Source organism: Mytilus edulis, chromosome 3, assembly GCF_963676685.1.
Source record: "Mytilus edulis chromosome 3, xbMytEdul2.2, whole genome shotgun sequence".
NCBI classification, from domain to species: domain Eukaryota; kingdom Metazoa; phylum Mollusca; class Bivalvia; order Mytilida; family Mytilidae; genus Mytilus; species Mytilus edulis.
In genome coordinates, this window is record NC_092346.1 from 7782980 (window position 1) to 7810557 (window position 27578).

General features: G+C 31.3%; 2 protein-coding genes across 3 annotated transcripts in view; one reads left to right on the forward strand and one right to left on the reverse strand.

The window, feature by feature from the left end:
* Nucleotides 1-1561: 1561 nt before the first annotated feature.
* On the reverse strand, nucleotides 1562-16033 carry LOC139515710 (lymphotoxin beta receptor inhibitor-like). Of its 2 annotated transcripts, XM_071305372.1 has the most exons (6): nucleotides 15931-16033; nucleotides 13067-13485; nucleotides 12418-12575; nucleotides 8947-8979; nucleotides 5701-6585; nucleotides 1562-3921 (listed from the first exon to the last, which is right to left on the reverse strand). In XM_071305372.1, exons 2-5 carry the CDS (start codon nucleotides 13474-13476, stop codon nucleotides 6350-6352), a joined length of 837 nt encoding a protein of 278 aa, XP_071161473.1. In that variant the 5' UTR covers nucleotides 13477-13485; nucleotides 15931-16033; the 3' UTR covers nucleotides 1562-3921; nucleotides 5701-6349. The 2 variants fall into 2 exon arrangements, with proteins under 2 accessions (XP_071161473.1, XP_071161474.1); XM_071305373.1 differs by lacking the exon at nucleotides 8947-8979.
* Nucleotides 16034-16091: 58 nt separating this feature from the next.
* The window catches only part of LOC139515709 (TATA box-binding protein-associated factor RNA polymerase I subunit A-like), a 68222-nt gene continuing 56735 nt past the window's right edge, over nucleotides 16092-27578 (forward strand). Inside the window, exon 1 of the mRNA XM_071305370.1 lies at nucleotides 16092-16219. Coding sequence (XP_071161471.1) covers nucleotides 16181-16219 — 39 coding nt within the window. The 5' untranslated portion in view covers nucleotides 16092-16180. The remainder of the gene's footprint in view (nucleotides 16220-27578) is intronic.

A 27578-nucleotide genomic window follows, 5' to 3' on the forward strand; every position in this document is an offset into this window, starting at 1 on the left:
TCTAAAAATAGCGGTCTCACTAATAACGACAAGAAGAACTTTTAGCGACAAGTAGCGTCAAGAACGGTCAAGAAGAATAAATTAAGCGACAAGAAAACTATTTAGCGACATGAAAACTTCTCGTACCGCATGAGAATGACACATATCAAATGAACTATTATGTGTGGGACTTAGTAGAAATGATGTCAAAGTAACACTATGAAAATATTTTTAGTAAGCTGAAATATATATTTATTTTTTACATGTTTATGTCTTGTAAGTTATTTTATTTCTGTCCCATTTTTCAACATTAGCGTCTCGAAAGGTGAAATGTTTTAAATGAATATTTAATTTAAATTAATTATGAAAATTGTTAAAATTAAATAAATAAAAGTAATTATTGCCCAGTTACAAACACTACCAGGGGATAATCCATAATTACCCCAACTTTAGCCTGGTAAACTTGTTGTCTCCTTGTGAAATATAAAACATATTAAAAATGATTTCCTGCTTAAGTCTTTTATTGATATAAAGTCAAAACCTTCTTGCTTTTCACTAGACAACCATGTCCTGTCAGGTTTAATTCTTATATATGTAGATGAAAAATAAAAGTGTCCCAAAACATTAACATGGCAGCAATTGCTTTTACAGCCTTTAAGGCTTTGATTTTTTTTTTACAGAAGAGTGTCCACCATGCACTTGCACTGCACTATATTAATAGTAGAATAGAATTATCATATATACAAATAGATGAAAATGATATTTATCGGTCGTCCAACTGTCTATATCAATCTGCTCAGCTCTTAATAAAACTCCATAGCACGGCTTTGTGACGTCAAATACGTTGACCTGGCCTTAATAACTTTGACCCGGACATATCAGCGACGTCATAATGTTTGAACCGACGTTGATAAGTTTGACCTTGACCCAAACTTATCAAGTCAACTTCCGGTTGCTGGTGAAACTAAGACAATACTTGTCCAAAAGACGCAAATGCAGCCCGATAAATCGATTATCAGGTTATCGGCGTATTAATATTGTAAAATATCAGCTGCTCGACATAATATAAAGGCTTTTGATCTCGTTCGCTGCGCTTACTCGACAAAAAGCTTAATATTATGTCTCGCAGCTGATATTTTACGATATCAACATGCAGACAACCTGATAATCGGTACATACATGCAATCGTAATATTAATAATATATATAACAACAAACCAGTGTATTCTCTACGACTATTATTATACAAGTATAATAGTCCAAGGTATACTGATTTCTTGCACTACAATATAATAGTTATTACGGTGAGGTTGAATTTCCTGTCATTTATTCATCATCCAAGCACGAACTTGTATCAGAAAAACATATCTTTGTAAATTAACCCAAGTTTCAGGTATAGAGATGTGATCTGTTTCTGTGACATGTGCTTTTGACCATCCACAAGAACCTGCGGTCATCCGATGTTCAGTACTTCAGTACTTTGATTTACCATGGCATTGTCAGTCAACTGACGAGTTATGAGTTTGACGATCCCTGTGGTTTCTTCTGCATATCTTGATGTTATAAACAAGACAAAAGAAAAGTTTACAAATATATCTCTCCATTTATTAAAAACTTTTACAATATCATACTTCCACCACATATATATCAATTGCACAATGATTTGGTAAAATGAGCATAAAATGACAATAGCTAATAATTAGGTCAAACAATCAAATAAATAAGGCTATGTCTGGGAAATGTAGTGAATATGCTTAATTAACAAGCCCCTGTGAATCGTCTCTCATTAAGAACTCATCACAATGGTATTACTAATATTTGGGAGACAGATTTATCAAAGTTTTTCCAAACTTGTCTCAGAATCCAATATGTGAACTTCATGTAACATTGTAATTATCTTATTCTTGTAATTTTTCATTGATAAATACTGTTTTAATATTTTTAATTAAATAGCATCATATTGAAATTTGTATCTACAAAATCATCCAATAATAAACAATAAATTATTCATCTATTTGAAATATTGTTTTAAAATCATTAAAATTAAACACATTAAAGATTATATAATGAAGGGAATTATGGAAAAACAAAAATAAAAAAATTAAATTTTCCTTCTTTTTTTTTTATCAGAAAGAAGCTTCTGAACAATTTTCGACAAATTTAATGAGATTTTGACAAGTTTATAGATGTCTCAAAGAAGTTAACCACAAATTGAAACTAATTGTTAGGAAGTTGTCAATGGAATGTAGGATCACTTGGTTTTTCTACAACAATATTTGCCGCAGACAACACAAAAAGGGAATGTTCCTATAGAGACAAAAATAAATAAATATTTTAATTCATTAATTTCAATCATATAAAGATTGAAAAAGATAAAAATAAGAATTGAACTTTTCATTCATACATGACATATTTTCAATGCTTTGGTCATCATTTTCATTAGGTATTTGATGACAATCTTTATCAATGTTGATCTATCAATATAGGCATGGGAAATTGACAAATCTTCAAATAGGTCTGTTATAACATCCTTTTATTTTAATTTTAAAGCAAAGATCATTTAGAATGTAAATTTGACAAATCGATGAATAATTTTGCATTTAAAGTTTGAGATTTTGAATTTTTTTTTTTTATCTTTGAGCTTGGGACTATAATATTAAAAACAAAACTACTTTATTACTTATAAATTGTTATAAAAATAAGAAATCTACTGTTTTGAATCAACTTTTTATCTATGCTGCACTATAAAATCTATTGCAGGACTATGTCCCTAAACTTCCTACATTCTAAAACAGATACTGTCAATCTGAATGTTATTGTGGGTTTTTTTATAAATGCAAATAATGTGACTGGGTGATGAGAATTGCAATAATAAGTAATCACATTCTCATATCTTATGCATACATGACATAAATCTGTTTTCCAATAAACACAATTATTTATCTGCCATTTTTGTCAAATTCTTCAAAAAATTGCAATAATAAATGCACACAATGAGTTTACAGTACTACTAACTTACCAAATTTTGATTTTGATAAAGTTATGAAATTCTGCATCATTTTAATAGAAACATTTTGCATTTCACTGAAATTATAAACAAATCAGGCGGAAAAATAATAGATATTTTCTATATTTTTTCTACGGGTAATTTTGTTTATAAATTTTATAAGGTATAACTGATTGTTATAACTTGAGGTGAGTTGGTATACCTTTAATGTTATTTGTGAAGACTTTATGTATACAGTTTTATTTATGATGCACAAGAAATATACATTTTTCCAATATCCCCCTTTCTTACAAGGGGGGCATAAAGAGAGATTAAATTCATTGATTGTTGATTGCCGCACATCTAAGTGCTATTATTGCATGCACATATACACGATTAAAGCTTACATAGTAAAGAACAAAATTCAGCACAAAATAGCACTTCATTTATAAAAGAAGAATTTTATAAAAGATCTTTATAATTGTTTTAGTGGATTTCTTCAGATCACAAAACCAAAGATAATACATTTGTACTTCAATATAATACCATAATATAACATATGATCATTGCCTCATTGGACAGACTTTTCAATTGTCCAAGTAACAACTATAACATGAAATTTTCCAACAATTCATTCATGCAACTCACAAGTAAAATCATCAATGAATATTTTTTTAATTGCCCTATTAAAATAAAGTAACAATTAAAACATGAAATTATGCACAAACAATTTTTTTTTTAGCTGAGAAGTTATTTGTGCGACTTGTGTGTCAAATATAATGCAAATACTTCAACAAAGTCAGAAAATTGTGAAAAAAATCATTGTATGATCAGCCCTAAAAAGAACTAAGCATGAAAAATAGTACATGTACGTTGGTTATGAGTACATACATTTTATACAGTTTTCAGATCATGATAAAAAGTTTAAGAAAAAGCAGAATGTAAATAAAAATTTACCTCAGGCCACTTTTTTTTTATTAGTTGGTTTACGGATCCGCCGACCCTGTATTTCACGATATTGAAATAAAAATAAAAACGATTTTGAAGATTTTTTTTAATTCCGCCGACCCTTTTCTGTTTGAAGAAGTACAAATAAAAATAAAAACATGATAAAAAAAAGATCGGTCTTTCTTCTTCCAGTCGGAATACCCTCGGAGTCGATTCGAAAATCCCGTGCGGTTCCCTGTTCAGTCAACGTTTCATCATGATCTAATGTGGTGAAAAGGAACCAGTTGAAAGGCGGTTCCCTGTTCAGTCAACGTTTCATTATGATCTAATGGGGTGAAAAGGAACCAGTTGAAAATGGAGGACCAGATACGATTTTACAATACGTACTTGTAAAGACTAAAGACTACGTACTTAGATTTACCCATTAATTGTTGGAGATTTTCGGTGTAAATCTAGCGGTTGAACAAATTGAACATCGCAGTCATGAATAATAAAAATGAAAATTATTTTTGAGATCGTTTGGGTATTCTGGTTTAAAAGGTCGGACCATCGCTAGTTTGAACCCACAGGCACTTGTTTCTAGAAGTTCTATTTATATGGATAGTCGACCTTCCTATGGATAGAAACAAGTGCCCGTGTTTGAATCCCTGTTTCAGACAGTCAGTGAGGTTGACGGCGGGTCAACTTTGGTTCAAGTGTTGATCAGAAAGTCTGAGACCCGTTGAAAGGGGCTGTTTTAGTTCCATTACAGGTACTAGTCCAAATAATTATGACATCTGGCAAGGCTTCCTGGCATCCCAGATTTGCCAGACGTCACTAAAGGGAAGAATCTTTTAACTTGCTGCCAGGGATGGGTGTCATTAATTGGCCTTATTATATAAATACCTTCCCACGGTACCCATTAAGATTTAATGGAACAGAGATGGGGTATGGTGAACAATATCCCAACACAAAATCATTGTATTACTGTCATAGAATGCAGGACAATTAAAATCACTTCAACATTTATAAAAAGGGACAATCACAGGACACTTCGAGATATAAGCTAATACTTATAGCAGTGTAAAATAGCATAAAAAGCCTAAAAAGGGGGTCTCATTGGGGGGTTCCGATCCCGGATCCCGCTTACTGTTTTGTCAGATTCCCGTATCCCGCTTACACTATGTACGTAAGCAATTCTAATTTTTTTGTCATTTCCCGGGTCCCGCAAGACCTCATTTCCCGTTTTCACGACACAATAATTTGACTTTCACGTTTCACGCTTACGAAAAATCGGCAATCCCGCGTCACGCTTAGACCCCAATGAGACCCACTAAAAAGGACATGTTTTCATGTACCACATATGAAGGCATATGACCTGCAGAGCGCATATGGTATTTCCTCAATAAAATTATATTGTGTTATGAGGAATTTTGTCACTCCCTGATCTAAATTTGATAAATAAATACACAGAACAAAGAGAAATGCAATTGGAAAAGACACTTCCCTTTCATCAGGGACATTTAATATATATCTTCTTTCATTAATCTACATTGACATTTGACTCCTTGTAACACATTTAATTTAAAATAAACAGCAAGAATTAATACCAAATTATGAAACGATCTGCATACATTGTTAGTATAATACACTATTATATAGAGTAATGTCATTGTTTGTTGTTTCTCTCCATTGTTGTTAAAAAAAAAACAGCATTAATTCCAATTTTTATTTTTATTTTTTTTTCGACCTCCTACCCTTCCTTTTTTAAGAAGAATCCCGTAAACCAACTAATAAAAAAAAAGTGGCCTCACAGGTCTATGTGTCGAATCAACATACATTTTTTATAAAAAAAAATATCAAATATTGATTATAAAAACCCACATAAAGATTACATTTAAGTCCATACTTTAAAATATTCTTTGTGAATCTAATGCAAATAGCATTTGCTTTCAACCTCATATAGACATAAGAAAACAAATTTTATTTTTCAATTCAAAATGACGAAAGTTCATAATAAGTTAATTTTCTGTGACCTTTGAACAAGCAGTATAAAGAAAAATACTTTCCTGAAAACTACAATACTACATCCCTACCACCCTGTTAACAAATAAAAGAAAGGCCAGTGAAGTAAAATGTTCAATTAAAGAAAAGCCAGTGAACTGAAATATTCTATTAAAGAGAAGAAGCAGATATACTTTTCATTTTCTGTATTTCTCATATGAAATTAAAGGGGATGGATTTACAGGAGACAGGTATCATATAAAAATTCATCCTTAAATACAAGATAATTTCATTATAACAAACAAATATAAATCATCCATTTCCCCATTCTTTAACTTTGCGTATTTTAGTTCCCTAATTTTTTTATTAATTCAAAATTCTCCAAATCAGATCTCAAATGCCCATTTGGTCATAAATAAAGGGCCTAAGTAACAAAAACTTCATTAAGAAGTCTTTAAGCTGGTGGCTTATTCTCTCCCCCTTCTTTAGCTTTTCTCTGTGCCGTTACAAATTCAAAGTATTCTATATAGCCATCATCATTGAGATCATCTTCTTTCATCACCATGTCTATAATACTAGTCAATTCATCGTCCGAGTAAACTTTAGGTGGTGTTTTCTGATGATTTTCTTTTCCTTCTCCGGCCCCATGTTCTCCGGTCCCATGTTCACCTTCTCCCTTTCCTTCGTCTTCTGTAAATATACATTAATATAATATTTAACTAGATTTGCATTGCTCTCTTACTACTACAATGCCATTCCAATTTGAATTCTTATTTCTTGAAAGCACAGGTTACCAGTAGGTGACTTTTATGTTACTTTCTTATTAGATAATGTTACTTTTAGTGTTTTTTTTATATCTTTTAATGTTACTTTTTGGCTTTTTAATTTTGATTGTTATACTTTTTGATTTTTTATTTTTCAATGTTATTTTTTTTTTTTTTTTTTTGAAGTTTTAATGTTACTTTTAGACTTTATAAATTTTAAAGTAACTTAATAATGTAACCATGTGATTTTGATTCTTTTTCAAATTATTAATGTTGCTGTTTTTACTTTTTGAAGTTATTTTTTTATTTTGTTTTATTTTACCTCTATTACCAAAATACTAATCATGAAGAAGGTGTCATATACTAAGGGTAAAGTTGCTTATAATTTTAAATTTTGTATTTTTGTTTAATTAATGTAAACTTTTCGAAGCATTTTGCATATTCATTTAATTAGTATTTGATAAAAAAAAAAAAAAAAAAAGATGGGATTGTCAAATTGTTGTCTGCAACCTAAAGATTTTTTTAAATGTTTGATGAACAATTAATGAAATGCAGCCTGTCTTGGAATTTTACTTACATCAATCATTATTGTTTAATGTGCTGCAATTTATCTTGCATACAAATGTACTTCTCCTATTCAATGCCTTTCTTTCTTATGAAAATCAGTGTCTTAAATGTCAATTGCAATTAAAAAGTAAATCATGAACAATATTTAAATTTTCTCTCAAATGATTTTGTAGTCTTTAACCAACTGTTATTAACCGAATATATCTAAGTTTGAGAAACATCTGTTCAAATAAATGTGTTCTCAAAATTATCTTAAAAATTAAAGATTGAAAGAATAACGCAACTTCCAGCTTTAATCAATTTTATTGTGAAGGAATAAAATAAAAATTGAACAGAGTTTAATTTGAACCTTGAAAACAGAAGATAAGAATTTAAAACTTTATTTAAAGAACTTTAAAGAAGGGATTGCTTTTAAAAAATGTCTTACTTGTTAAATATTATAATGAAAAAAATAGTACTGATATTTTATTCACAAACAAAATTCAAAATTCAAACAAAAAAAATAAAGCTGTAAAACATTTTTGTTGTTGCTAGTAAAAATGAAATCAAAAACAAAAATTACCAACAATATTTTTTTATGTGGTTTTATATAAAACAAACATGTAAAGTAAAAAAATACTTGAGACGACTATAACACATAGTATAAATGGTATATGTAGTAATCTCAGAAAATACCAAATAACCCATTTCCATACATTTTTACATTGTACCTGTAGAAACACAGGAAAATCAGAAGAAAATACTGTCCACCTTGAACTACCATAAAAGCAATTAATGGGATAAAATGGGATAAAATGAAAAAGGCTTAGGGCAGTATAAGCAATACACACCAATAACATTTAACGGTAGGATTATATTGTAAAAGTTGACAGTAATCCGGGATGATAATTACCCCTTCTCTCGAGAATTATTCATGCATAACACGCTTTAAACAGCCATCCCATCAGGCCTGTAAGATTGCTGGCATTTACTCAACGAGCTCGCGATCGTCAATAATTAAAGAGTTACCACCTGGCTGTTTCAACGAGGAAGGCGGAGATTTTACACCTCTAGGGTCTTCTCAAGACAGTGACGGGTTAGAACAACATCAAAGTTTTCTATCCCAGAGGTTTTAATGAATTGTGTTAAAATCGATGGCTTACACGGAACTTAATGCAACGAAATATGTTCCTAAATTTTGATTGACTTTTATAAGGTCAAAATTTGCAATATGGCCATACAATATGACAATTAAGATAACAAATTGTAATTAATGAGTACACCACAATGTATAAATTTAAAGGAGAATTTGCATTCAACATCTTTTTACTGTGTAATTATTCATTTTAGACAAATTGTCAGAAATTTCAGTTTTTATTTAACACGTGAAAATTTTTAAATAGCTACAGATTTTTTATGGGAATAAGAAAACAATCTCTCATTTATATATAAGTGTCTCAAAAAGAAGACAATAAAATTGGATTCCTAAAAAAAAACTCTGACTAAAGTAAATGCAAGTAAAACTCAACCTTTTTTGTACCAAAAAGTGAAAGACTGAAAATTGAGAAAATAGCAAAATTGTAAAGGTTCAAAAGAAAAAAACGAAATAAAACTTTTGAAACTCCAATATAGAATTGAGATTCAAAATAAAATGGACCATTTACCAACATAAAATTTCCAAAACCAATCATAAATAATAGAAAATAAAAATATAAAGAATAAGCAATTGTAGGGCACTTACTCTCTGTGTTGTTATCATGGGTATGATTTTTGTCTACAGAATAGTAATCATATATAATAATGTGTGTTACATCAGTGGCAGATCCAAGGGGCGAGGGGTGGTTTCTGGGGGTTGGAAGTCTCCTTTTTTGAACATCAATGCATTTGAATGGGAAAATATTGTTAGGACCCCCCCCCCCCCCTCTTTTGAAAAAGCTCATTCATAAAATTGTTATCACAAGGAAATTATGTTCTCTTTTATTTATTAATATTCATACTATAAAATGATCCATTTTTCAGTCCTTCATTTTAATTCAAATTTTAACCTGAAAGAGAAGTAACCTAACTGTTCTTAAAACTTCTAACAGTTTTCTCCCAAGTACTTTTTATAGCGCCATGATAAAGAGTGTAAGATAACACTATGTTGCAAAGTGATGTTCAGTTGTAAGTAAATTGCATTCTGTATGTTGTGTTAGATTATTTTATCTTTTCTGCTTTACCTAACACGAGGTGATCCAGTTGAAAATAAATAGTGGTGAATGTTGATGATTTCGTGTAAAATTTCTCTCAATATATTCAACAAAAATATTAACAAATAGCTAGGGTCTTAATTTTTGGTGAAATACCTCCAAATCAAATATTATCTCGTTTTGCACACATTTTTTATGCTCTACTGTGAATATTAATGACATTTCATTGCAATATGCACTTTTTCATTTATTTATTTTTTAACTTCCCACTGCATTGAATTTGTATCAATGAAGTTGTCTATTTTTGTACAGTTTTATAGAATGTTAAAATACAAAAATCTTTCTTTTTCTTCCCTAAATTTAAAATATAAACACAGAATATAATGAAATTCATGTTCATTTTACCATTTCATGGGACGATAAATAACATACAATAATTTTCGTGATGTAAAGTTTCCAATAAAAAAGATATCCCCCATTCATATCAATTTTATTTATATATTTTTTTTCTTCTGAAGTATTACATGTACTTTAAATCATCACACTTTTAGAAATTATTTGGAAATTAAATGAAAAATTGACTATGTAAAATTTATCCGTATGAATGAAAAATTATGTCACATACGGAAGTCTTTAAATTTGGATTTCAAATGCACATACACTTGTATACTATCAGTAATAAGTTTTTCAATAAAGTTATAGATCTTTTATCCAATTAAACACCTACACTCAAGTTTTCAAACAAGTGCCACATAAATTGAACCCTAAAATGGGTATGGCTCAAACAAATCCAGAAATGAGCAAATGCTCAAGTTCTGAAAATAAAATATTTCATTTATATATAATGATATGAAATTCTAATAAAAAAATAAATATTCCAATAGTGAATACTACTGTTTCACTCAAAGAAAGTGAGTAGGGATTTTATATGTATTGTCCTCTTATACTGTTAACCAAATCAGTTTTGCACGAAATAAATTTTGCAACTTTTGAACAATTACCTGATGTGTGAAAAATAATTTGTTGCAACACAAGTAAAGGTTTTTTTCCCTTCATATAAATGTATCAAGAAAAAAATAATTTCTAAAAAAAGATATGCAATATTGGACAAAAAGATCTAAATGCAAAATATCAGCCAAAATAAGTTGGTTTACAGTTTATAGTTGTGTATGCCATGCTGACTTATGTTAAATTAACTTCTTGACAGAAACCCAACATGTTTAAAAAGTTCCCTCATATCTTTCTTACCTCCCTCGGATTCTGCAAGTTCTAATTATTTTCAGAAAAGCATTTTATAAATAAAGAATTCATTTCCACTTAAAAAATGCAGCATAAAGTTTTCAATAATATTCAATCAAGAATAAGAAATAATTCAGAGTTTACAAAGGCGCTGAATGATTTACTTGTCAACAATCATTTATTATAAAATGTAAATTCAGAAAGTTTTGCAGTGTTTTTATCATTTGGAAAATAAGATTTGAAAAGTTTCCCAAATACAAAAAAAATTGCATTTGAAATTTTGAAAACATTTCCTAAACTCATAATAACTAATCTCATATTTTGTCCATAGTACAACAATTGCAAGCAGCAATTTAAAAATTTACAGAAAATTCAAATGTTTCATTAGAAATTTAATTGGTCAATTTAAAATCTCAACATCAACCATTTTACTGATGTTGAACAAAGGTTTAAGCTTGGATTGATAGATATTTAACAGACAATGAAAGGGCTTAATTTGAAAGATAAGTTAAAAACACCTTATCACTATTTGTCCGCAATTTCTGGACATAACAAAGGTTCTTGTAAAAAATGATGTCATAGTGCAAAATATCTGATGCCACAAGTGGTGCAGATTCTCTGATCAACCAGAGCAGATTTTCAAATTGCAATAAGGTGTATCTATCAATACCACAATTGTATGGCAGGGGATAGACCGTTTGTACTCAAACAACTTGTCAATAAGACAGAAACCAAGCTACGAAAAAAAAAAGAGCTCAACATACAAATGTTTCAGTAAGTTTATCAAATATCTCAAGCTAAGCTTACAACAGTCATTTATCCAATCATACAAATAAAGGGAAGTAACTCAAAATGAAAAATAACATTTTCAGCATAAGAAATTTATCCAATACATTTTGAAACAAGGATTAAAATATTAAGGCATGTTTACAAGTAAAAACAATACACATTTACTTTTGATGAGATTTAAATAATTATCAAAATATATCTGGTACTGATTTTCCTCGTAGTATGAAACTTTTAAGAAAATCACTCCTTAATTTTGTGGAATTTTAATGGATAAAGGATTTTAGTGTTTAATGATCCAGTCAGGTCTCAGTCCTTACAGCTGAAAAGATGTGCTGGATCAGCTCCTATAAACTATCTGCTAAATACACAATGTTAAGCTGACGGTATGGTTCAAAGACACACTTATCCATGTTGTCAGCAAACTAACCTAATGCCCCTTTATTCTAGATACGCTAAGGATCATTAAGATTAAGTTTGGTTGGAATTAGTTCAGTAGTTTCAGGGCAGAAGATGTTTGAAATAGTTTACACTGGATGGATGACGAAGGAGGCCAAGTGACGTGATGATAATAGCTCACATTTCCTATGGCAAGGTGTGCTAAAAACGTGGTTAGCAGGCTGACCAAACTTACCTAAGTCAAAAAACCAAATCGATACACTTCAAGCAAAAAATGGCCAACTTTTTTCCAACTTGATGACCACAGCAGAAACAGTTTAATGTGTACAAATGCCGTAGGGCATAGAGCTGACCATGCAAGGGCTTCACAGCCAGTCAAGGTTGTTAAAAAGTAGATGTGTTGAAATCATAAAAAAAAAAATATACATTATAAATGAAAACAAAAATTATGAATTTCAATCTCTTGGTATGGTTCAACTTTGTGGCAGCTATTGAGTGCAAATAGACACAAATTTTTAACTACTAAAGATGATATCAACTTTAAAATAAATACAGGAACTATTCTACAATATATACTACTGGTGACTAGATAGACTTACCATCATGAAAGTGAGTTATAGCTTTGGTTACTTCTACACCATCAAGTTTATTGTTACCGTCATAATCATGTAATTTAAAGTAATGGAATTCTAACTCATCATCTGACATTTCTTTCTCTGGTTTGTCCACCACTTCTTTTAAATGCTCTTTTATATGTCTGTAAAAAGATAATTTGTTCTATCATGTCCTATTGGAACAAGCTTCATAGTCATTTAATAAATACATATTTATAAACAACTTCATCATGTTCATCAGAAATATTCATGGCAAACCGTTTCAAAAAGTGAAATATTCTATATTTCTAAAGGTTAAACATCTTTTTTTCTGCCAGAGTTTTAATTTACATATATCATATAATCCTTTTCAATCTAATTAAGATATCAAAGATTGTTCACGTACATGTGATGTGATATCTAAGAAATATATGAATAGGTTATGATTTTGTTGTGAAATATATATAGGAGCCTGTTGTTCAGTGGTTGAACTTAAAACTGTTATTTAATGCAAAATGTATAATGTATACAATTTCTCCTTCTTAATTAGATGCAGATTTTCTTAAAATGATTGTAATTTACAAAACCTTATGAACTTTAATCAAAATTTACTTTCTCCGTTCACAAACATGGTAAAGCTTTTAAACAAACTTACTCTTGATTATGTACATTTTCTCTCTGGTTGAAAGTATGTTGACCTTGATGACCTGCATGATGACCTCCTTGACCTTGATTTTGATTTGGTGGAGGCTGCTGTTGAAATTGCTGTGTATTTTGTTGTCCTTGAGGTGGTTGTTGATACTGTTGTTGTTGCTGACCTTGACCTTGTTGATACTGTAAATTTTGTTGTTGCTGGCCTTGACCTTGTTGATACTGTTGATTTTGCTGACCTTGACCTTGTTGATACTGTTGATTTTGTTGTTGTTGACCTTGATACTGTTGATTTCCAGGTGGTTGATGCATGTGTTGTTGCTGTGGAGGGACTCCAGGTGGGAAAGCTTGATTCTGATGTTGTGTTGTTATGGTAACACACAAAAAGAGAATGGACAATGATTGGAGAATCATCTTTGATATCTGTAATGTAAACAAAATTGTACAATGTATGTTTCAAGGACTACATGGTATACAGGTATATAGCACAATCTAAGAAGACACAATGTATAACAATTCTTTTTTTAAAGTACACATAATAGTAACCTACATTATTTTAAATAAAAATATCTTTAATGTAAAATAAATTGTATGTTTATAATTTAATCATGTTGATTAAGATAGGTTCGAAGTATATCACTATAACATTCATGCTTGTAACAAAACCATATTTCTCAACATGTGTTTTTCCCTAATGGTCATTGAAGTTAATGTGCTGGTCCTCACTATTATTTCTTTCCAAATCGTGTCAGTCATTTGCATAATTTTCGTGATCAAAAACTTTGATTTTTGAGCAATTTTTGAAATATAATTGTTTTCAGTTTTGATAAAACTACTGATGAGTGATCACTATAGATAAACTACTAATAGATATAGGAAGATGTGATGTGAGTGCCAATGAGACAACTCTCCATCCAAATAACAATTTATAAAAGTAAACCATTATAGGTCAATATACGGCCTTCAACCACTTGCCAGTCTAGGCCACTAAGATCCCAAAAATGTGTTGAAATATGCATTGTCAATATTTCTAAGACATTACAGGATATATATCAGTGAAGATTTATGGAGAAACACACAATTCTAATATGACGCGCTTCTTTCACTTTGTGAACAAACCCACGCTCTAAATCCAATAAAATTTGTTTGCACATGCATATGTTAACTTCCTCAAAATAATGAATTTCATCAAATTATCATGCACTTAATATATTTCCTTAACTTTAAAACACTTTCAAACTCTTAACATGATGTTACTAATTCATTTATTATGACTGATATGTGTTGCATTCCGAAATTGAGATATTTGACCTAGATACGACAACCGTTCATGCTGGCTGTTCAAACTCCTCCCTCTAAAAAATCACAGTGCCAGCCTTTTGCTTCTTTACAAACAAAATGGGAGGTTCATGGAAGAGCCTACACAAACGCTTTTACACTTATTATACTTAACGGACATAAAAATTACTTTAATTATCCTAATCAGAATCGAAATAATTGATCAAGCTATACTTTATTGTAGTTAAAACATGGGTAGGCAATATATTGGTGTTATTTTAGCCCTCACTTTTGCTTGGGCAAAAATAATCACAAATATAATACCTACCCATGTTAAAACTACAATAAAGTATAAAGCTTGCATCAATTATTTCCTATTTCATCTTTATAGATGTGTAAAGAATTTCAGATAACCTCTTCAAAATACTTCCAAGTTATATATATATATGTATTGTTCATATATGTATGATGTCATCATCATGTTATACTATTATTTGTTTGAATTTCAGGAATCTTATTATCATTATACATTGTACATACAATGTATATATTATACTGTAATTTGTAAATTGGTTTTCAAGTACATGTACATGTAGTAAACTTTAATTTAAAGGCTTATATATACAATTGTTGGCCAGAGAAATCAATGTTCCTTAAGTCAAAGGTTTAAATACTTTCAAAGTAAATAGAAATCTTGTCAGACTATACATTGTAGGTATGGTGAGGAAAATTAAAACAAGCAAAAAAGGTTTCCGTAGACCGTATTTAATTTTTTTTTTATTAAAACGGTTTAGTTGGCAGGTCTGAAAACCATCGTACCAGAAACAAGAACTTTTGGCCAAGGAGCTAGCTTTGGCGATGTACCATTTTGGCTATGTAATAAAAATTGTTTGGACCATACAATCATTTTTTATCATGGTGTTAATACTTTTTTTGAAGATTGATGAAACAAATACCGTCATGACAGTATGACAGTTTTCTGCAAGCATACTGAATAAAATTCACAAATAGGGTTTTCATTGGACATTTTCCGTACACTGCATCATACATGCAGTTATATTTGTCAATAAAACTATTATATTCCACCAACCTAGATGTATAAAATTTTTATTCTAACATTGATAAGCACATGCAGACATCATGTACATAAAGAAAAATGTATAATGGCATTAATGGACCCAAATGACCAGGACAGAACTAGTGTATGGACACAACGACAAACGGCTGAACTGGTTCATGGCCAAAACGTCAGGAAAGCATCCAACATTGCAGCTAGCCGATGCTGTAATCAATCTTTTTTTTCCAGCCTTTACCATGTTTACTGTGAATGACAGGTGTCTCTATAAAATTTCTTTTTAAAATAGCATGAGTCTGATGTCACAGTATGTTTGTCAATTTGTCAAGTGTTACAGAATCGGAAATAACATTTTTTAGCATTATATATTTTTTGTAACATATGTTGGGAGTGAAAAATGAACATACATTTGTAAAGAAGGTATTTAGCTATGTATTGCATAATTTAACAAATGTTTATAAGCTGTCTCTGAAAAGATTGAATAAACCTGTATTGAGTTTGAAGGTAGTGCATACCTAAATATTATAATAGACAAACGCTGTGGTGTTTATTGATGAGTTGGCCAAAGCCGAATGGAGATTAAATTTTTTCTTCAATGTCAATATTTACTTTGCTTCTAATCTAATTTTTACTTCGGATAAAACGTTTCAACGATTTTGCTGTTCAGAACACCTTTGTCTCAGTACAGATGTTTAAAGAAGAGGATAGAAAAGCTCGAAAAAATGTAAACAGGAAGTTGCACGTGTTTACGTGTTTAATTTTAAAATGCAGACCACAGAACCTAACCCTCTAATAGAGACATTGGTATTGGATGTTTTAATTAGAATGTTTAAATCAATTGTGTTATTAATATTGTAGGAAACCAGTGTTTCATGTGGAAGAGGATGTAAGACAACTCACCCCAGACCAACTCGCCCCACTTTTCAGTTTTCACTTTTTAAATAAAATTTCAGTCTTTTGAAATCCAACTTACCCCTCTATTCAAGAGGAGAAAGTTTCGAATAATTTAGTCCTACCAACTAGCCACACTTAGTCACTTGGGAAAAGGAGTCCCAAATTTAGCGGGATTTTACTCTTTTAATTATTAGCGGCTTAAATTTATTTGGATTCAAAACCCTTTTCATCACTGAAAAACAAACAAGATTTGGGCTCATGCATTGGTATGGACAGGAACATATATCATGTACATTTTGACAGGACTTGACACTACCTAATACACATTATCGCTATTTCCGGCTGACCCGATAATCTGACCAACAATCACCTTTCCATAATTTGTGGCTTCAGATATTTTGTATTATGATGTCAAATTTTTACAGGAACCTTTGTGATGTCCAATAATGGTGGTCAAATAGCAATAAGGTGTATTATCGCTATTTTGTGCATTTTTCTTTTGATCTTTTTTTGTGATAATTTTCATATCATGCTTCCCGCTTGAGATGGAAAAATTATCACTAGAAACTAAGGAGGCCACGTGGCGTTGCTAACGAAATTGACATGAAATTGACAACGTCCTCATAGGTAAAATAGCGATAAACAGATTATCATTGGTCATCTCAACTCGATTGCTTTTCTCACTTTCGCTGTACCAGCTCAAGCGAGAAAATCAATCTCGTTGAGATGACCAACGATAATCTATAATTGTAGACGATAAAACATGTGTAAAATATATGTACATTTGTACTTTCAATTATCTAAATAATTTAATAATATGTCATTTAAACCAATAATAAGCATTGATAAGTGATGCCAATGTATCGTACTTGTAATTTAGAATCCACTTAAAATCCACAATTTAAATTTGTTTGATTTCAACTGAAATTAATTTTTTTTTTTTTTTTTTTTTTTTTATCAAATGTTGAATTTAACCATGTTGTTAGATTTTGGATATCATATTTCTCATACATGTAGTAAAAATGTAAAATTCCAGTCTTTAAGATCTTTGATTACATTTATTTTATGTCAGAAACCTAAATTATGTCCAAAATATGATCACAATCCATATTCAGACATATTCTTTGCCAACCGTAGCCTGATTAGACCTCCCAGGTCTTACCCTGAAAGTTTGGACACAGTAGACAGTATCAATCTTGAATATTGTGTCCAAAGGAGTAGGTCCGGTAAGGACCGATTTTGGTCTCAAATTTCAGGTTCATCTTACGAAAGATTTTGACCACTTTTTAAACACTTAAGTGTCTATTTCATTTGAATCAATTAATTTATGTGAAAGATTTTAACTGATTTAGTCATTAAAAACAACCCGATTCAAGCTCAAATATGAAAAATCTACCAAATCTGCCGAAAAATGTCACTTTTCAGATGATTTTTGTCATAAATGAAAGTGGCCGCATCCGTGTTCATCCTCAACCTTTATATATGTTATGTATTATCATAAAATACAACTTACATTTCAATATTAAGGATGAACACGAATGCGGCCACTTTCGTTTCGCACGAAAACTGTCTAAAATTTAACTAAAATGCTAGAATTGTGAAGATTTCAGTAATTAAGCATGACTTAATGGTGCTAGTACCCGATATATGTGCATTGTATTGTCAAAAACAGCCCATATTTATGTAGCAGAAGCATTCTACTGTCCAATAAATAACTAAAAGTTTACATTTTAACAATTTTGTAAAACTGCTATATTTTGGGGCCAAAAAGGGGTCTTACTGGACCTACTCCTTTCCACAATTGTTCAGGGTTCGACCTCTGAGGTCTTATCATAATCAGACTGTGCTCAGCGAAGCATTTTATTTATAGTTTCTCATAAATATTCTCAGAACTGTTTTAGAACTTGGGGAAAAACACATGAATTGCCATGGCTCATTATACGACCCCAAAATTTGAAAATTTTTTGGTCGTATATTGGTATCACGTTGGCGTCGTCGTTGTCGTCATTGTCATCATCGTCCGAAGACATTTGGTTTTCATACTCTAACTTTAGTAAAAGTATATAGAAATCTATGAAATTTAAACACAAGGTTTATGACCATAAAAGGAGGGTTGGGATTGATTTTGAGTGTTTTTGTCCCAACAGTTTAGAAATTAAAGCCAAAAAGGGTCCAAATAAGCATTTTTCTTGGTTTTCACACAACAACTTTAGTATAAACAAACAGAAATCTATGAAATTTTAACATATAAGGTAAGGTCTATGATCACAAAAGGAAGGTTGGGATTGATTTTGGGAGTTTTAGTCCCAACAGTTAAAGTTAAGGAATTAGGGGCCAAAAACAGGTCCCAAATAAGCATTTATCTTGGTTTTTGCACAATAACTTTAGTATAAGTTAATAGAAATCTATGAACTTTTAACACAAGATTTATGACCACAAAAGGAAGGTTTGGATTGATTTTGGGAGTTTTGGTACCAATGAATTAGGGACCAAAATTAAACTTTGTTTGATTTCATAAAAAAATGAATTATTGGTGTTCTTTGATATGCTAAATCTAACCGTGTATTCAGATTCTTAATTTTTGGTCCTGTTTTCAAATTGGTCTACATTTAGGTCCAAAGGGTCAAAAATTAAAATTAGCTTGATTTTAACAAAAATTAAATTCTTGGGGTTCTTTGATATACTGAATCTAAACATGTACTTAGATTTTTGATAATGGGCCAAGTTTTCAAGTTGGTCCAAATTGGGGTCCAAAATTATTATATTAAGTATTGTGCAATAGCAAGAAATTTTCAATTGCACAGTATAAGGCTATTGGTACTTTACGGAACGGAACGGAATTTCATTTAAGGTATCCAAAGGGGGCATTTATCAAAATTTCGAAAAATCTTTAAAACAAAACAAACTTTAAAATTTCTGTGTTTTACGGTTTTCCATATACAAATAACACGAATGTATACTTAATCTCATCTTCACAGGTGAAATGTGTAATAATGTATAACATCGGGAAATATTCTGTAGATGAATATGTCGGATTGTCGTGATAAATTATCATGAAATTAACGCATTTGCAATCATGCATTATGATATCTAGACTGACCTCACTTCGTCCTTGATTAGAGACAGTGACCAAGTTGAATCTGATTTAAACTTTTTAATTTATTTTTCCATTCCGTTCCGTTCCGCAAAGTACCAATTGCTCTGAGGAATTGGTATTTAACGGAAAAAACGGAAACAGACTTCTTTAATGTAATTAAAGCAGTATGATAACAAAAATTGTCTGACACCTCTTTTTGCATGAGTGGTATGTGTTTTAGATAGCATTTTCGACTTGATCAATAATAAAAAATTTAACACAAAGGCAGGTTACACAAAAAGTCTTTTTCCTTCCATCGGTAATTATATTTTAAAAAAGAGGCCTTCAACAGCCCGTTCCGACGATGATTAGAGACAGTGATCAAGTTGAATCTGATTTAAACTTTTTAATTTATTTTTCCGTTCCGTTCCGTTCTGCAAAGTACCAATTGCTCTGAGGAATTGGTATTTAACGGAAAAAACGGAAACAGACATCTTTAATGTAATTAAAGCAGTATGATAACAATAATTGTCTGACACCTCTTTTTGCATGAGTGGTATGTGTTTTAGATAGCATTTTCGACTTGATCAATAATAAAAAATTTAACACAAAGGCAGGTTACACAAAAAGTCTTTTTCCTTCCATCGGTAATTATATTTTAAAAAAGAGGCCTTCAACAGCCCGTTCCGACGATGATTAGAGACAGTGATAAAGTTGAATCTGATTTAAACTTTTTAATTTATTTTTCCGTTCCGTTCCGTTCCGCGAAGTACCAATTGCTCTGAGGAATTGGTATTTAATGGAAAAAACGGAAACAGACATCTTTAATGTAATTAAAGCAGTATGATAACAAAAATGTCTGACACCTCTTTTTGCATGAGTGGTATGTGTTTTAGATAGCATTTTCGACTTAATCAATAATAAAAAATTTAACACAAAGGCAGGTTACACAAAAATTCTTTCTCCTTCCATCGGTAATTATATTTTAAAAAAGAGGCCTTCAACAGCCTGTTCCGACGATGATTAGAGACAGTGATCAAGTTGAATCTGATTTAAACTTTTTAATTTATTTTTCCGTTCCGTTCCGTTCCTCAAAGTACCAATTGCTCTGAGGAATTGGTATTTAACGGAAAAAACGGAAACAGACATCTTTAATGTAATAAAAGCAGTATGATAACAAAAATTGTCTGACACCTCTTTTTGCATGAGTGGTATGTGTTTTAGATAGCATTTTCGACTTGATCAATAATAAAAAATTTAACACAAAGGCAGGTTACACAAAAAGTCTTTTTCCTTCCATCGGTAATTATATTTTAAAAAAGAGGCCTTCAACAGCCCGTTCCGACGATGATTAGAGACAGTGATCAAGTTGAATCTGATTTAAACTTTTTAATTTATTTTTCCGTTCCGTTCCGCAAAGTACCAATTGCTCTGAGGAATTGGTATTTAACGGAAAAAACGGAAACAGACATCTTTAATGTAATTAAAGCAGTATGATAACAAAAATGTCTGACACCTCTTTTTGCATGAGTGGTATGTATTTTAGATAGCATTTTCGACTTGATCAATAATAAAAAATTTAACACAAAGGCAGGTTACACAAAAAGTCTTTCTCCTTCCATCGGTAGTTATATTTTAAAAAAGAGGCCTTCAACAGCCCGTTCCGACGATGATTAGAGACAGTGATCAAGTTGAATGTGATTTAAACTTTTTAATTTATTTTTCCGTTCCGTGCCGTTCCGCAAAGTACCAATTGCTCTGAGGAATTGGTATTTAACGGAAAAAACGGAAACAGACATCTTTTATGTAATTAAAGCAGTATGATAACAAAAATTGTCTGACACCTCTTTTTGCATGAGTGGTATGTGTTTTAGATAGCATTTTCGACTTGATCAATAATAAAAAATTTAACACAAAGGCAGGTTACACAAAAAGTCTTTCTCCTTCCATCGGTAGTTATATTTTAAAAAAGAGGCCTTCAACAGCCCGTTCCGACGATGATTAGAGACAGTGATCAAGTTGAATCTGATTTAAACTTTTTAATTTATTTTTCCGTTCTGTTCCGTTCTGCAAAGTACCAATTGCTCTGAGGAATTGGTATTTAACGGAAAAAACGGAAACAGACAACTTTAATGTAATTAAAGCAGTATGATAACAAAAATTGTCTGACACCTCTTTTTGCATGAGTGGTATGTGTTTTAGATAGCATTTTCGACTTGATCAATAATAAAAAATTTAACACAAAGGCAGGTTACACAAAAAGTCTTTCTCCTTCCATCGGTAATTATATTTTAAAAAAGAGGCCTTCAACAGCCCGTTCCGACGATGATTAGAGACAGTGATCAAGTTGAATGTGATTTAAACTTTTTAATTTATTTTTCCGTTCCGTTCCGTTCCGCAAAGTACCAATTGTTCTGAGGAATTGGTATTTAACGGAATCAACGGAAACAGACATCTATAATGTAATAAAAGCAGTATGATAAAAACAAGTCAGACCCTTCTTTTTTGAATGAGTGGTAAGTGTTTTAGATAGCATTTCGACTTGATCAATATTTAAATAAACAGCTGCGCCATGAGCGCATGATACGCCCGTCGTCTTGTGAAAAAACATTTTAATGTAAGTGAGGTTCTACCCACACATCAACCTATCTTAGAATGAAAATGACCTTTATTTTACACATGAGGAATGTCAGGGAATGAAACTGTACGTGTATTGCTTGGCCGCTCAAGTCCTCTTGATTTATAACGGATTAAGAAACAAATCGAAAACATGTAAGATTATTTGCAAAAGTAATTGCATACATTTATTTCACTGTCCGTGTCACTGCTAGTCATGATAGCCCTACGATACAAACATTTCACTAGATTTTTTCGGGACAAACTAACGTGTAAATCAAAGAATTTCAAAGAAAACGTTGTCGGATAAGTCCGAAAAGTAATAAGTGCGCTTAGACTAAGAATGTTTTAAGGGTTTTATCAAACAAAGTTATGGGAAAGAAAAGAACGAAAATAGAATGCTTTTTGATACACTCTTAAAAGGACCCTTAATGCATTCTTTGTGTAATCGTAAACTATGACTTACGAAGACTTTAAGAGAAGTTTCTTGTTACCGCGGGCCCCTGTATCATGAAAACCTATCTTAAGTTTCATTTAAGAGAAAACGCTTTACAAGAAGATTACGATGGTGATAAGAGAGTATCTGCAATCCCCTCGTGGGTTATCTTAACAATTTAACGGCTATCTTAGTATACACTTACGATAACTAGTTAAGATAGCCCTATTATCGACTTCGAAGTAACCGTCTTTGATTTCTAAGAGAATATTAGTATTTGCGGCAAAATCGGTATTAAAACTAAAGTCGTCTACTGTATGTGTTTAAAAGAATGCTAAAAATATACTATGATTCGTTTTTTGTTGCAGACTCTACATCGACTGTCAAGTAAAGCCCTGTTTAATGCTCCTTTCTGGCATAGATAATAAACGAATATTCAAGTTAATAAATTCTATTCTTCAAAAACACATCTACATGGAATGGTAACAATAAATCAAGAGAACAAATCAACTAACATATCATACAAATACGGAATGCAATCCGCAATACGAAAACCCCCATAACTCTCTTAAAAGGATGTTATCTTTACCAAACGTCTTGATCATACCAAACTGACATATAACACCTGTTCATTGATAATTTGTATTATTCTATGTATTTTTTGTGATTTTGTCCCATGTACATTTTACTTCATAACTCTTTATTAACATACTGTTTGTAGATTTTTTTTACTGACATGTAATAATACGTATCAGCATTACCACCGTAGGTATAGTGTCCGGTTGAGATCATGTTTTTTCGAGTGATTTGATCGTGTTTTTTCGAGAGCGTCCAGTTTTTTTCGAGAGATTATGACTAAAAATGTAAACAAACAGACATGTTTTCCTTTAACACGTAAAATAAATGCTTAAACAAAATTTACAAGATCAAACAAGTTAAGTAAGTATATGTGATGAAAGGATGTTGCCAACCATACTTACTTTGCTGTTAAAAAAGTTTGATTTGGCCTAATAATGCTTTATGCCAAAATATAGAAAAAAGCAATTTCTATACACATACCAATGCAAATTTCAACGAGCATGCACACATGATGTCTTTATATCCTTACATTTACATATGCTATAACAAAAGTTTTAGTTATTGTAATTAAAAGGCAATTTTAAGGGTATATTCATTTCCATCTGTCCAAGTTTTTTCGAGAGCAGTTCGGGTTTTTTCGAGAACAGTTCAGGTTTTTTCGAGAGATAAACCAATTTCTTACGGTTTAAAATGTGCTATTTAAGTACATTTGAGTTTAAAAACGAATGAAAAGTCATCGTTTCTTTCAAAGTTTATAACTAATGCATTACAGCAGTTTGATAATGTTGCATAAGCACATACATTTCATAAAAAAAACATAATTTATTTCTATATATTGTTGTTTTGCATTATGAATTGCATGGACACCGGTATGCTTTATACCTATATTATTTGGATTAATCAAATCTACCTATGTCTATAGAAAAAATGTTCACATCATGCATGATCACTGTATTCAAAGGACACTGGTTAACGTATGGTTAGATCAATCAAACATATTGCCATCCATGTTATTGAAATGACGGAACTAAGCTAGCATGCTGATGTCCAGATAAACATATTGCATAGATCCAAATACACCGTGTAGAACGCCACTTGCGGGGTGTCGGCTATGTTTGACATGGGGTGGCAATTTTGAAGCGACGAAAAAGTAAGAAGGTAAGTTCAAGCATCAAAATTTCTTATTTCTAGAACTCTCAGTACCATATAATGTATTGCACGGAAGGAACCGCAACATAATCTATTTCCTGAAAGCAGAAGCAGTCGTTTTCAGTGCTCAGTTTTCTCAAACACCTCGCCCTAGTTTTCCGTGTTGCAGATTTTGAGGCTTTATATGCAAATTTCGGTATAAAAAACTACTTTACACAGCTACCCTCCGTATCATTTATATAGAATTGCATTCCTCTCATTGACTTATACCAAATACCAGTTTCTTAGTTAAAATTAATTGGTTTTAAAACTGTTATTCATCAAAATATAAAGTGTCGCCCGGGGTGTCAGATTTTGCGTCGCAAGGGGTAGAGGCTTGTCATAAAAAAAGAATACATTTTCTTATAAATCGATCTCTATCTGATACTTTTTAATTCAAACACACCTACACAAATAGGAACAGAAATGTAACAGAAATTCAACCTAGAAAAACACAGATTACATCAAATTCTTCAAATTTTATTCAATTCCGGTTCGTTTAGAGATATGTATATAGTCATAGTAGACCTTCTAAGTAGATATGATATGATAGATGTGTAACAGAAAACGGATAGTTCTAGCTGGGCGATTACGAACGAAATAACTGTCTTGAATAATTTTTTCTTGTAAACCTGTTCCGTTGTATATTGTGTACAAGTCGTTGTTTTCTCATTGACAATTGTAGTATCATCGTCTTCAGGATTACTTGAAGTTGTGTTGTCATTCGCTGAAAAAGATGCCGGTGAGTGTTTCATTGGATAGAGTGTTCTAATTCTTTTAGGAGTAATGGATTTTTGCGGCGTGCACGAGTGTTAGATGAACCTGGTGATGAACTATGATGCATTTTGGCTGGTGGAGGCTTCAGGCATATCTTATATTGAGGACTATTTTGTGATGTTTTGGTTTATTGAGCCATTGCCTTGACTTTTTTTACCATGATAGTGACTGAAAAGGAGAAGAAATCGTTTACCAGCTTGAAAACTAAATATTTTAAGCCATTTTTTTTACTATGAATGAAATCAAAAGCACATTTTTTATAAGACCAAAAACAGGCAAAATGAAAAACCCTTATTTTGTCATTGTAAAGTAGATGTGAATGAAATCAAAAGCATATATTTTATAAGACCAAAAACAGGCAAAATGAAAAATCCTTGTTTTGTCATGGTAAAGTAGATGTGTTTGAAATAAAATGTACCATATGAAGACTAATTTACAAGCAAATATGTATTTTTTTTATGACAAGTCTCTACCCCTTGCGACGCAAAATCTGACATCCCGAGCGACACTTTATATTTTGATGAATAACAGTTTTAAAACCAATTAATTTTAACTAAGAAACTGGTATTTGGTATAAATCAATGAGAGGAATACAATTCTATATAAATGATACGGGAGATGGCTGTGTAAAGTAGTTTTTTATACCGAAATTTGCATATAAAGCCTCAAAATCTGCAACACGGAAAACTAGGGCGAGGTGTTTGAGAAAACTGAGCACTGAAAACGACTGCTTCTGCTTTCAGGAAATAGATTATGTTGCGGTTTCTTCCGTGCAATACATTATATGGTACTGAGAGTTCTAGAAATAAGAAATGTTAATGCTTGAACTTACCTTCTTACTTTTTCGTCGCTTCAAAATTGCCACCCCATGTCAAACATAGCCGACACCCCGCATGTGGCATTCTACATGGTGAAATATACGTATATCGATATGGAATTTATGTGATTTAAAAAATCTACATTTTAGAGTGCCATGGATTTTAAACTGAAACTATTCGTAATTTGAACAATCGTTTTGTGGGCACGGTCAAATTTGATTGATATTTAAGTACGCATTGCTTTTGCGCCAATTCTTAAAAGTTGTAGTTTTTCATTTGCGCCAAAAAATAAATATTGCTTCTGCGCCATTGTGCAGGTAAACTAATTAAAAAGTGAAAATATAGAAAATTTAAACAATATCTACGGACACACCAGCTGTCGTCAGGAGATAGGAGAAAAAAAAACAGATTAAATACGGAATGCACCTCTAGAACCGAAATTTCCCGCTGATATTATAGTAAGACCTTTGCCTATAGGTTTTGTAACAGAACAGACTTTTAGTTTTTATAAATACTTTGATTAACAGCAGTTATTATTGTGGTTTTATGACTTTTAAGGAGTTACCATTTTTTATAGTGCTTTGATAAATCCGAAAATGTTTTAACAATTTGCAAACATTTTTTTATTATAGTGTAAACCAGTGTTTAGTGCTCATATTTTTATGAAGATATATTTTAAACATATGTTTTAATATTTATGAGACCTTGTTTCTAATATAAAATTGAGAATGGAAATGGGGATCACTGTTCCTTATCATCTTCAGAAGGCCCCTTTTTTAATTTATAATTACCAATGGAAGTACAAAGACCTTTTGTCTAACCTGTCTTTGTGATATTTTTTATACGTCCGTCAATTTTGACGGGACGTATTATGGTATACAAATGTCCAGTGTCCGTCCGTCCGTCCGTCTGTCCGTCTGTCCGTATGTCCGGTGTAAACATGTCACACCGTAACTTGAGAACGACTTATCCAAATTTCATGAAACTTAACATAGTTGTTTCTTATGATGGTCAAATGATCTGTATACTTTTTTGTGAAAATAAGATTACAACTTTTTGAGTTATGGCACTTTGTAACTAAAACAGGGGTGTGTTTTTTTCACATGTCGCACCGTATCTCAAAAACGATTCTTGATTATGGCTTAAAACTTTAAATGCTTCTTAGTTATATTAATCTTAATATCTGTATACTTTTTGGTGATGATTCAAAATTTCATTTTTGAGTTATTGAGTATTTTGTAAAAAAAAAAGGGGGGGGGGTTTACATGTCGCACCATATCTCAAAAACGATTTATGATTATTGCTTAAAACTTTACACACTTCTTTGTTATATTAATCTAAAGATCTGTATACTTTTTGGTGATGATTCATTTTTATATTTTCGAGTTATTGAGTTTTTTGTTAAAAAAGAGGTTTTTTTTCACATGTTGCGCTGTATCTCTATTGCTTAAAACTTAACAGGCTAATGTTGCGTCGGGTTTCCAAATACATCTTGTACAATCTTCCTATTGAGCGGGAATAAGGAATGAGTCAGGATATACTAAGCATGACATCCTGTACAACCCTGTGTTATTCAAAAAAGATTTATGTTTTTTCACAAGACGACGGGCGTATCATGCGCTCATGGCGCAGCTGTTTATCTAAATATTGATCAAGTCGAAATGCTATCTAAAACACTTACCACTCATTCAAAAAAGAAGGGTCTGACTTGTTTTTATCATACTGCTTTTATTACATTATAGATGTCTGTTTCCGTTGATTCCGTTAAATACCAATTCC

Excerpts from the sequence above, each read along its gene's own strand:
- LOC139515710 (XM_071305372.1), bottom strand. The coding sequence starts at position 13,476 with ATGATTCTCCAATCATTGTCCATTCTCTTTTTGTGTGTTACCATAACA. Across the intron at positions 12,576-13,066 it reads GAAAATGTACATAATCAAGA|ACATATAAAAGAGCATTTAA; the intron begins GTAAGTTTGTTT and ends ATCTTTTTACAG. Across the intron at positions 6,586-8,946 it reads CCATGATAACAACACAGAGA|AAGACGAAGGAAAGGGAGAA; the intron begins GTAAGTGCCCTA and ends GTATATTTACAG.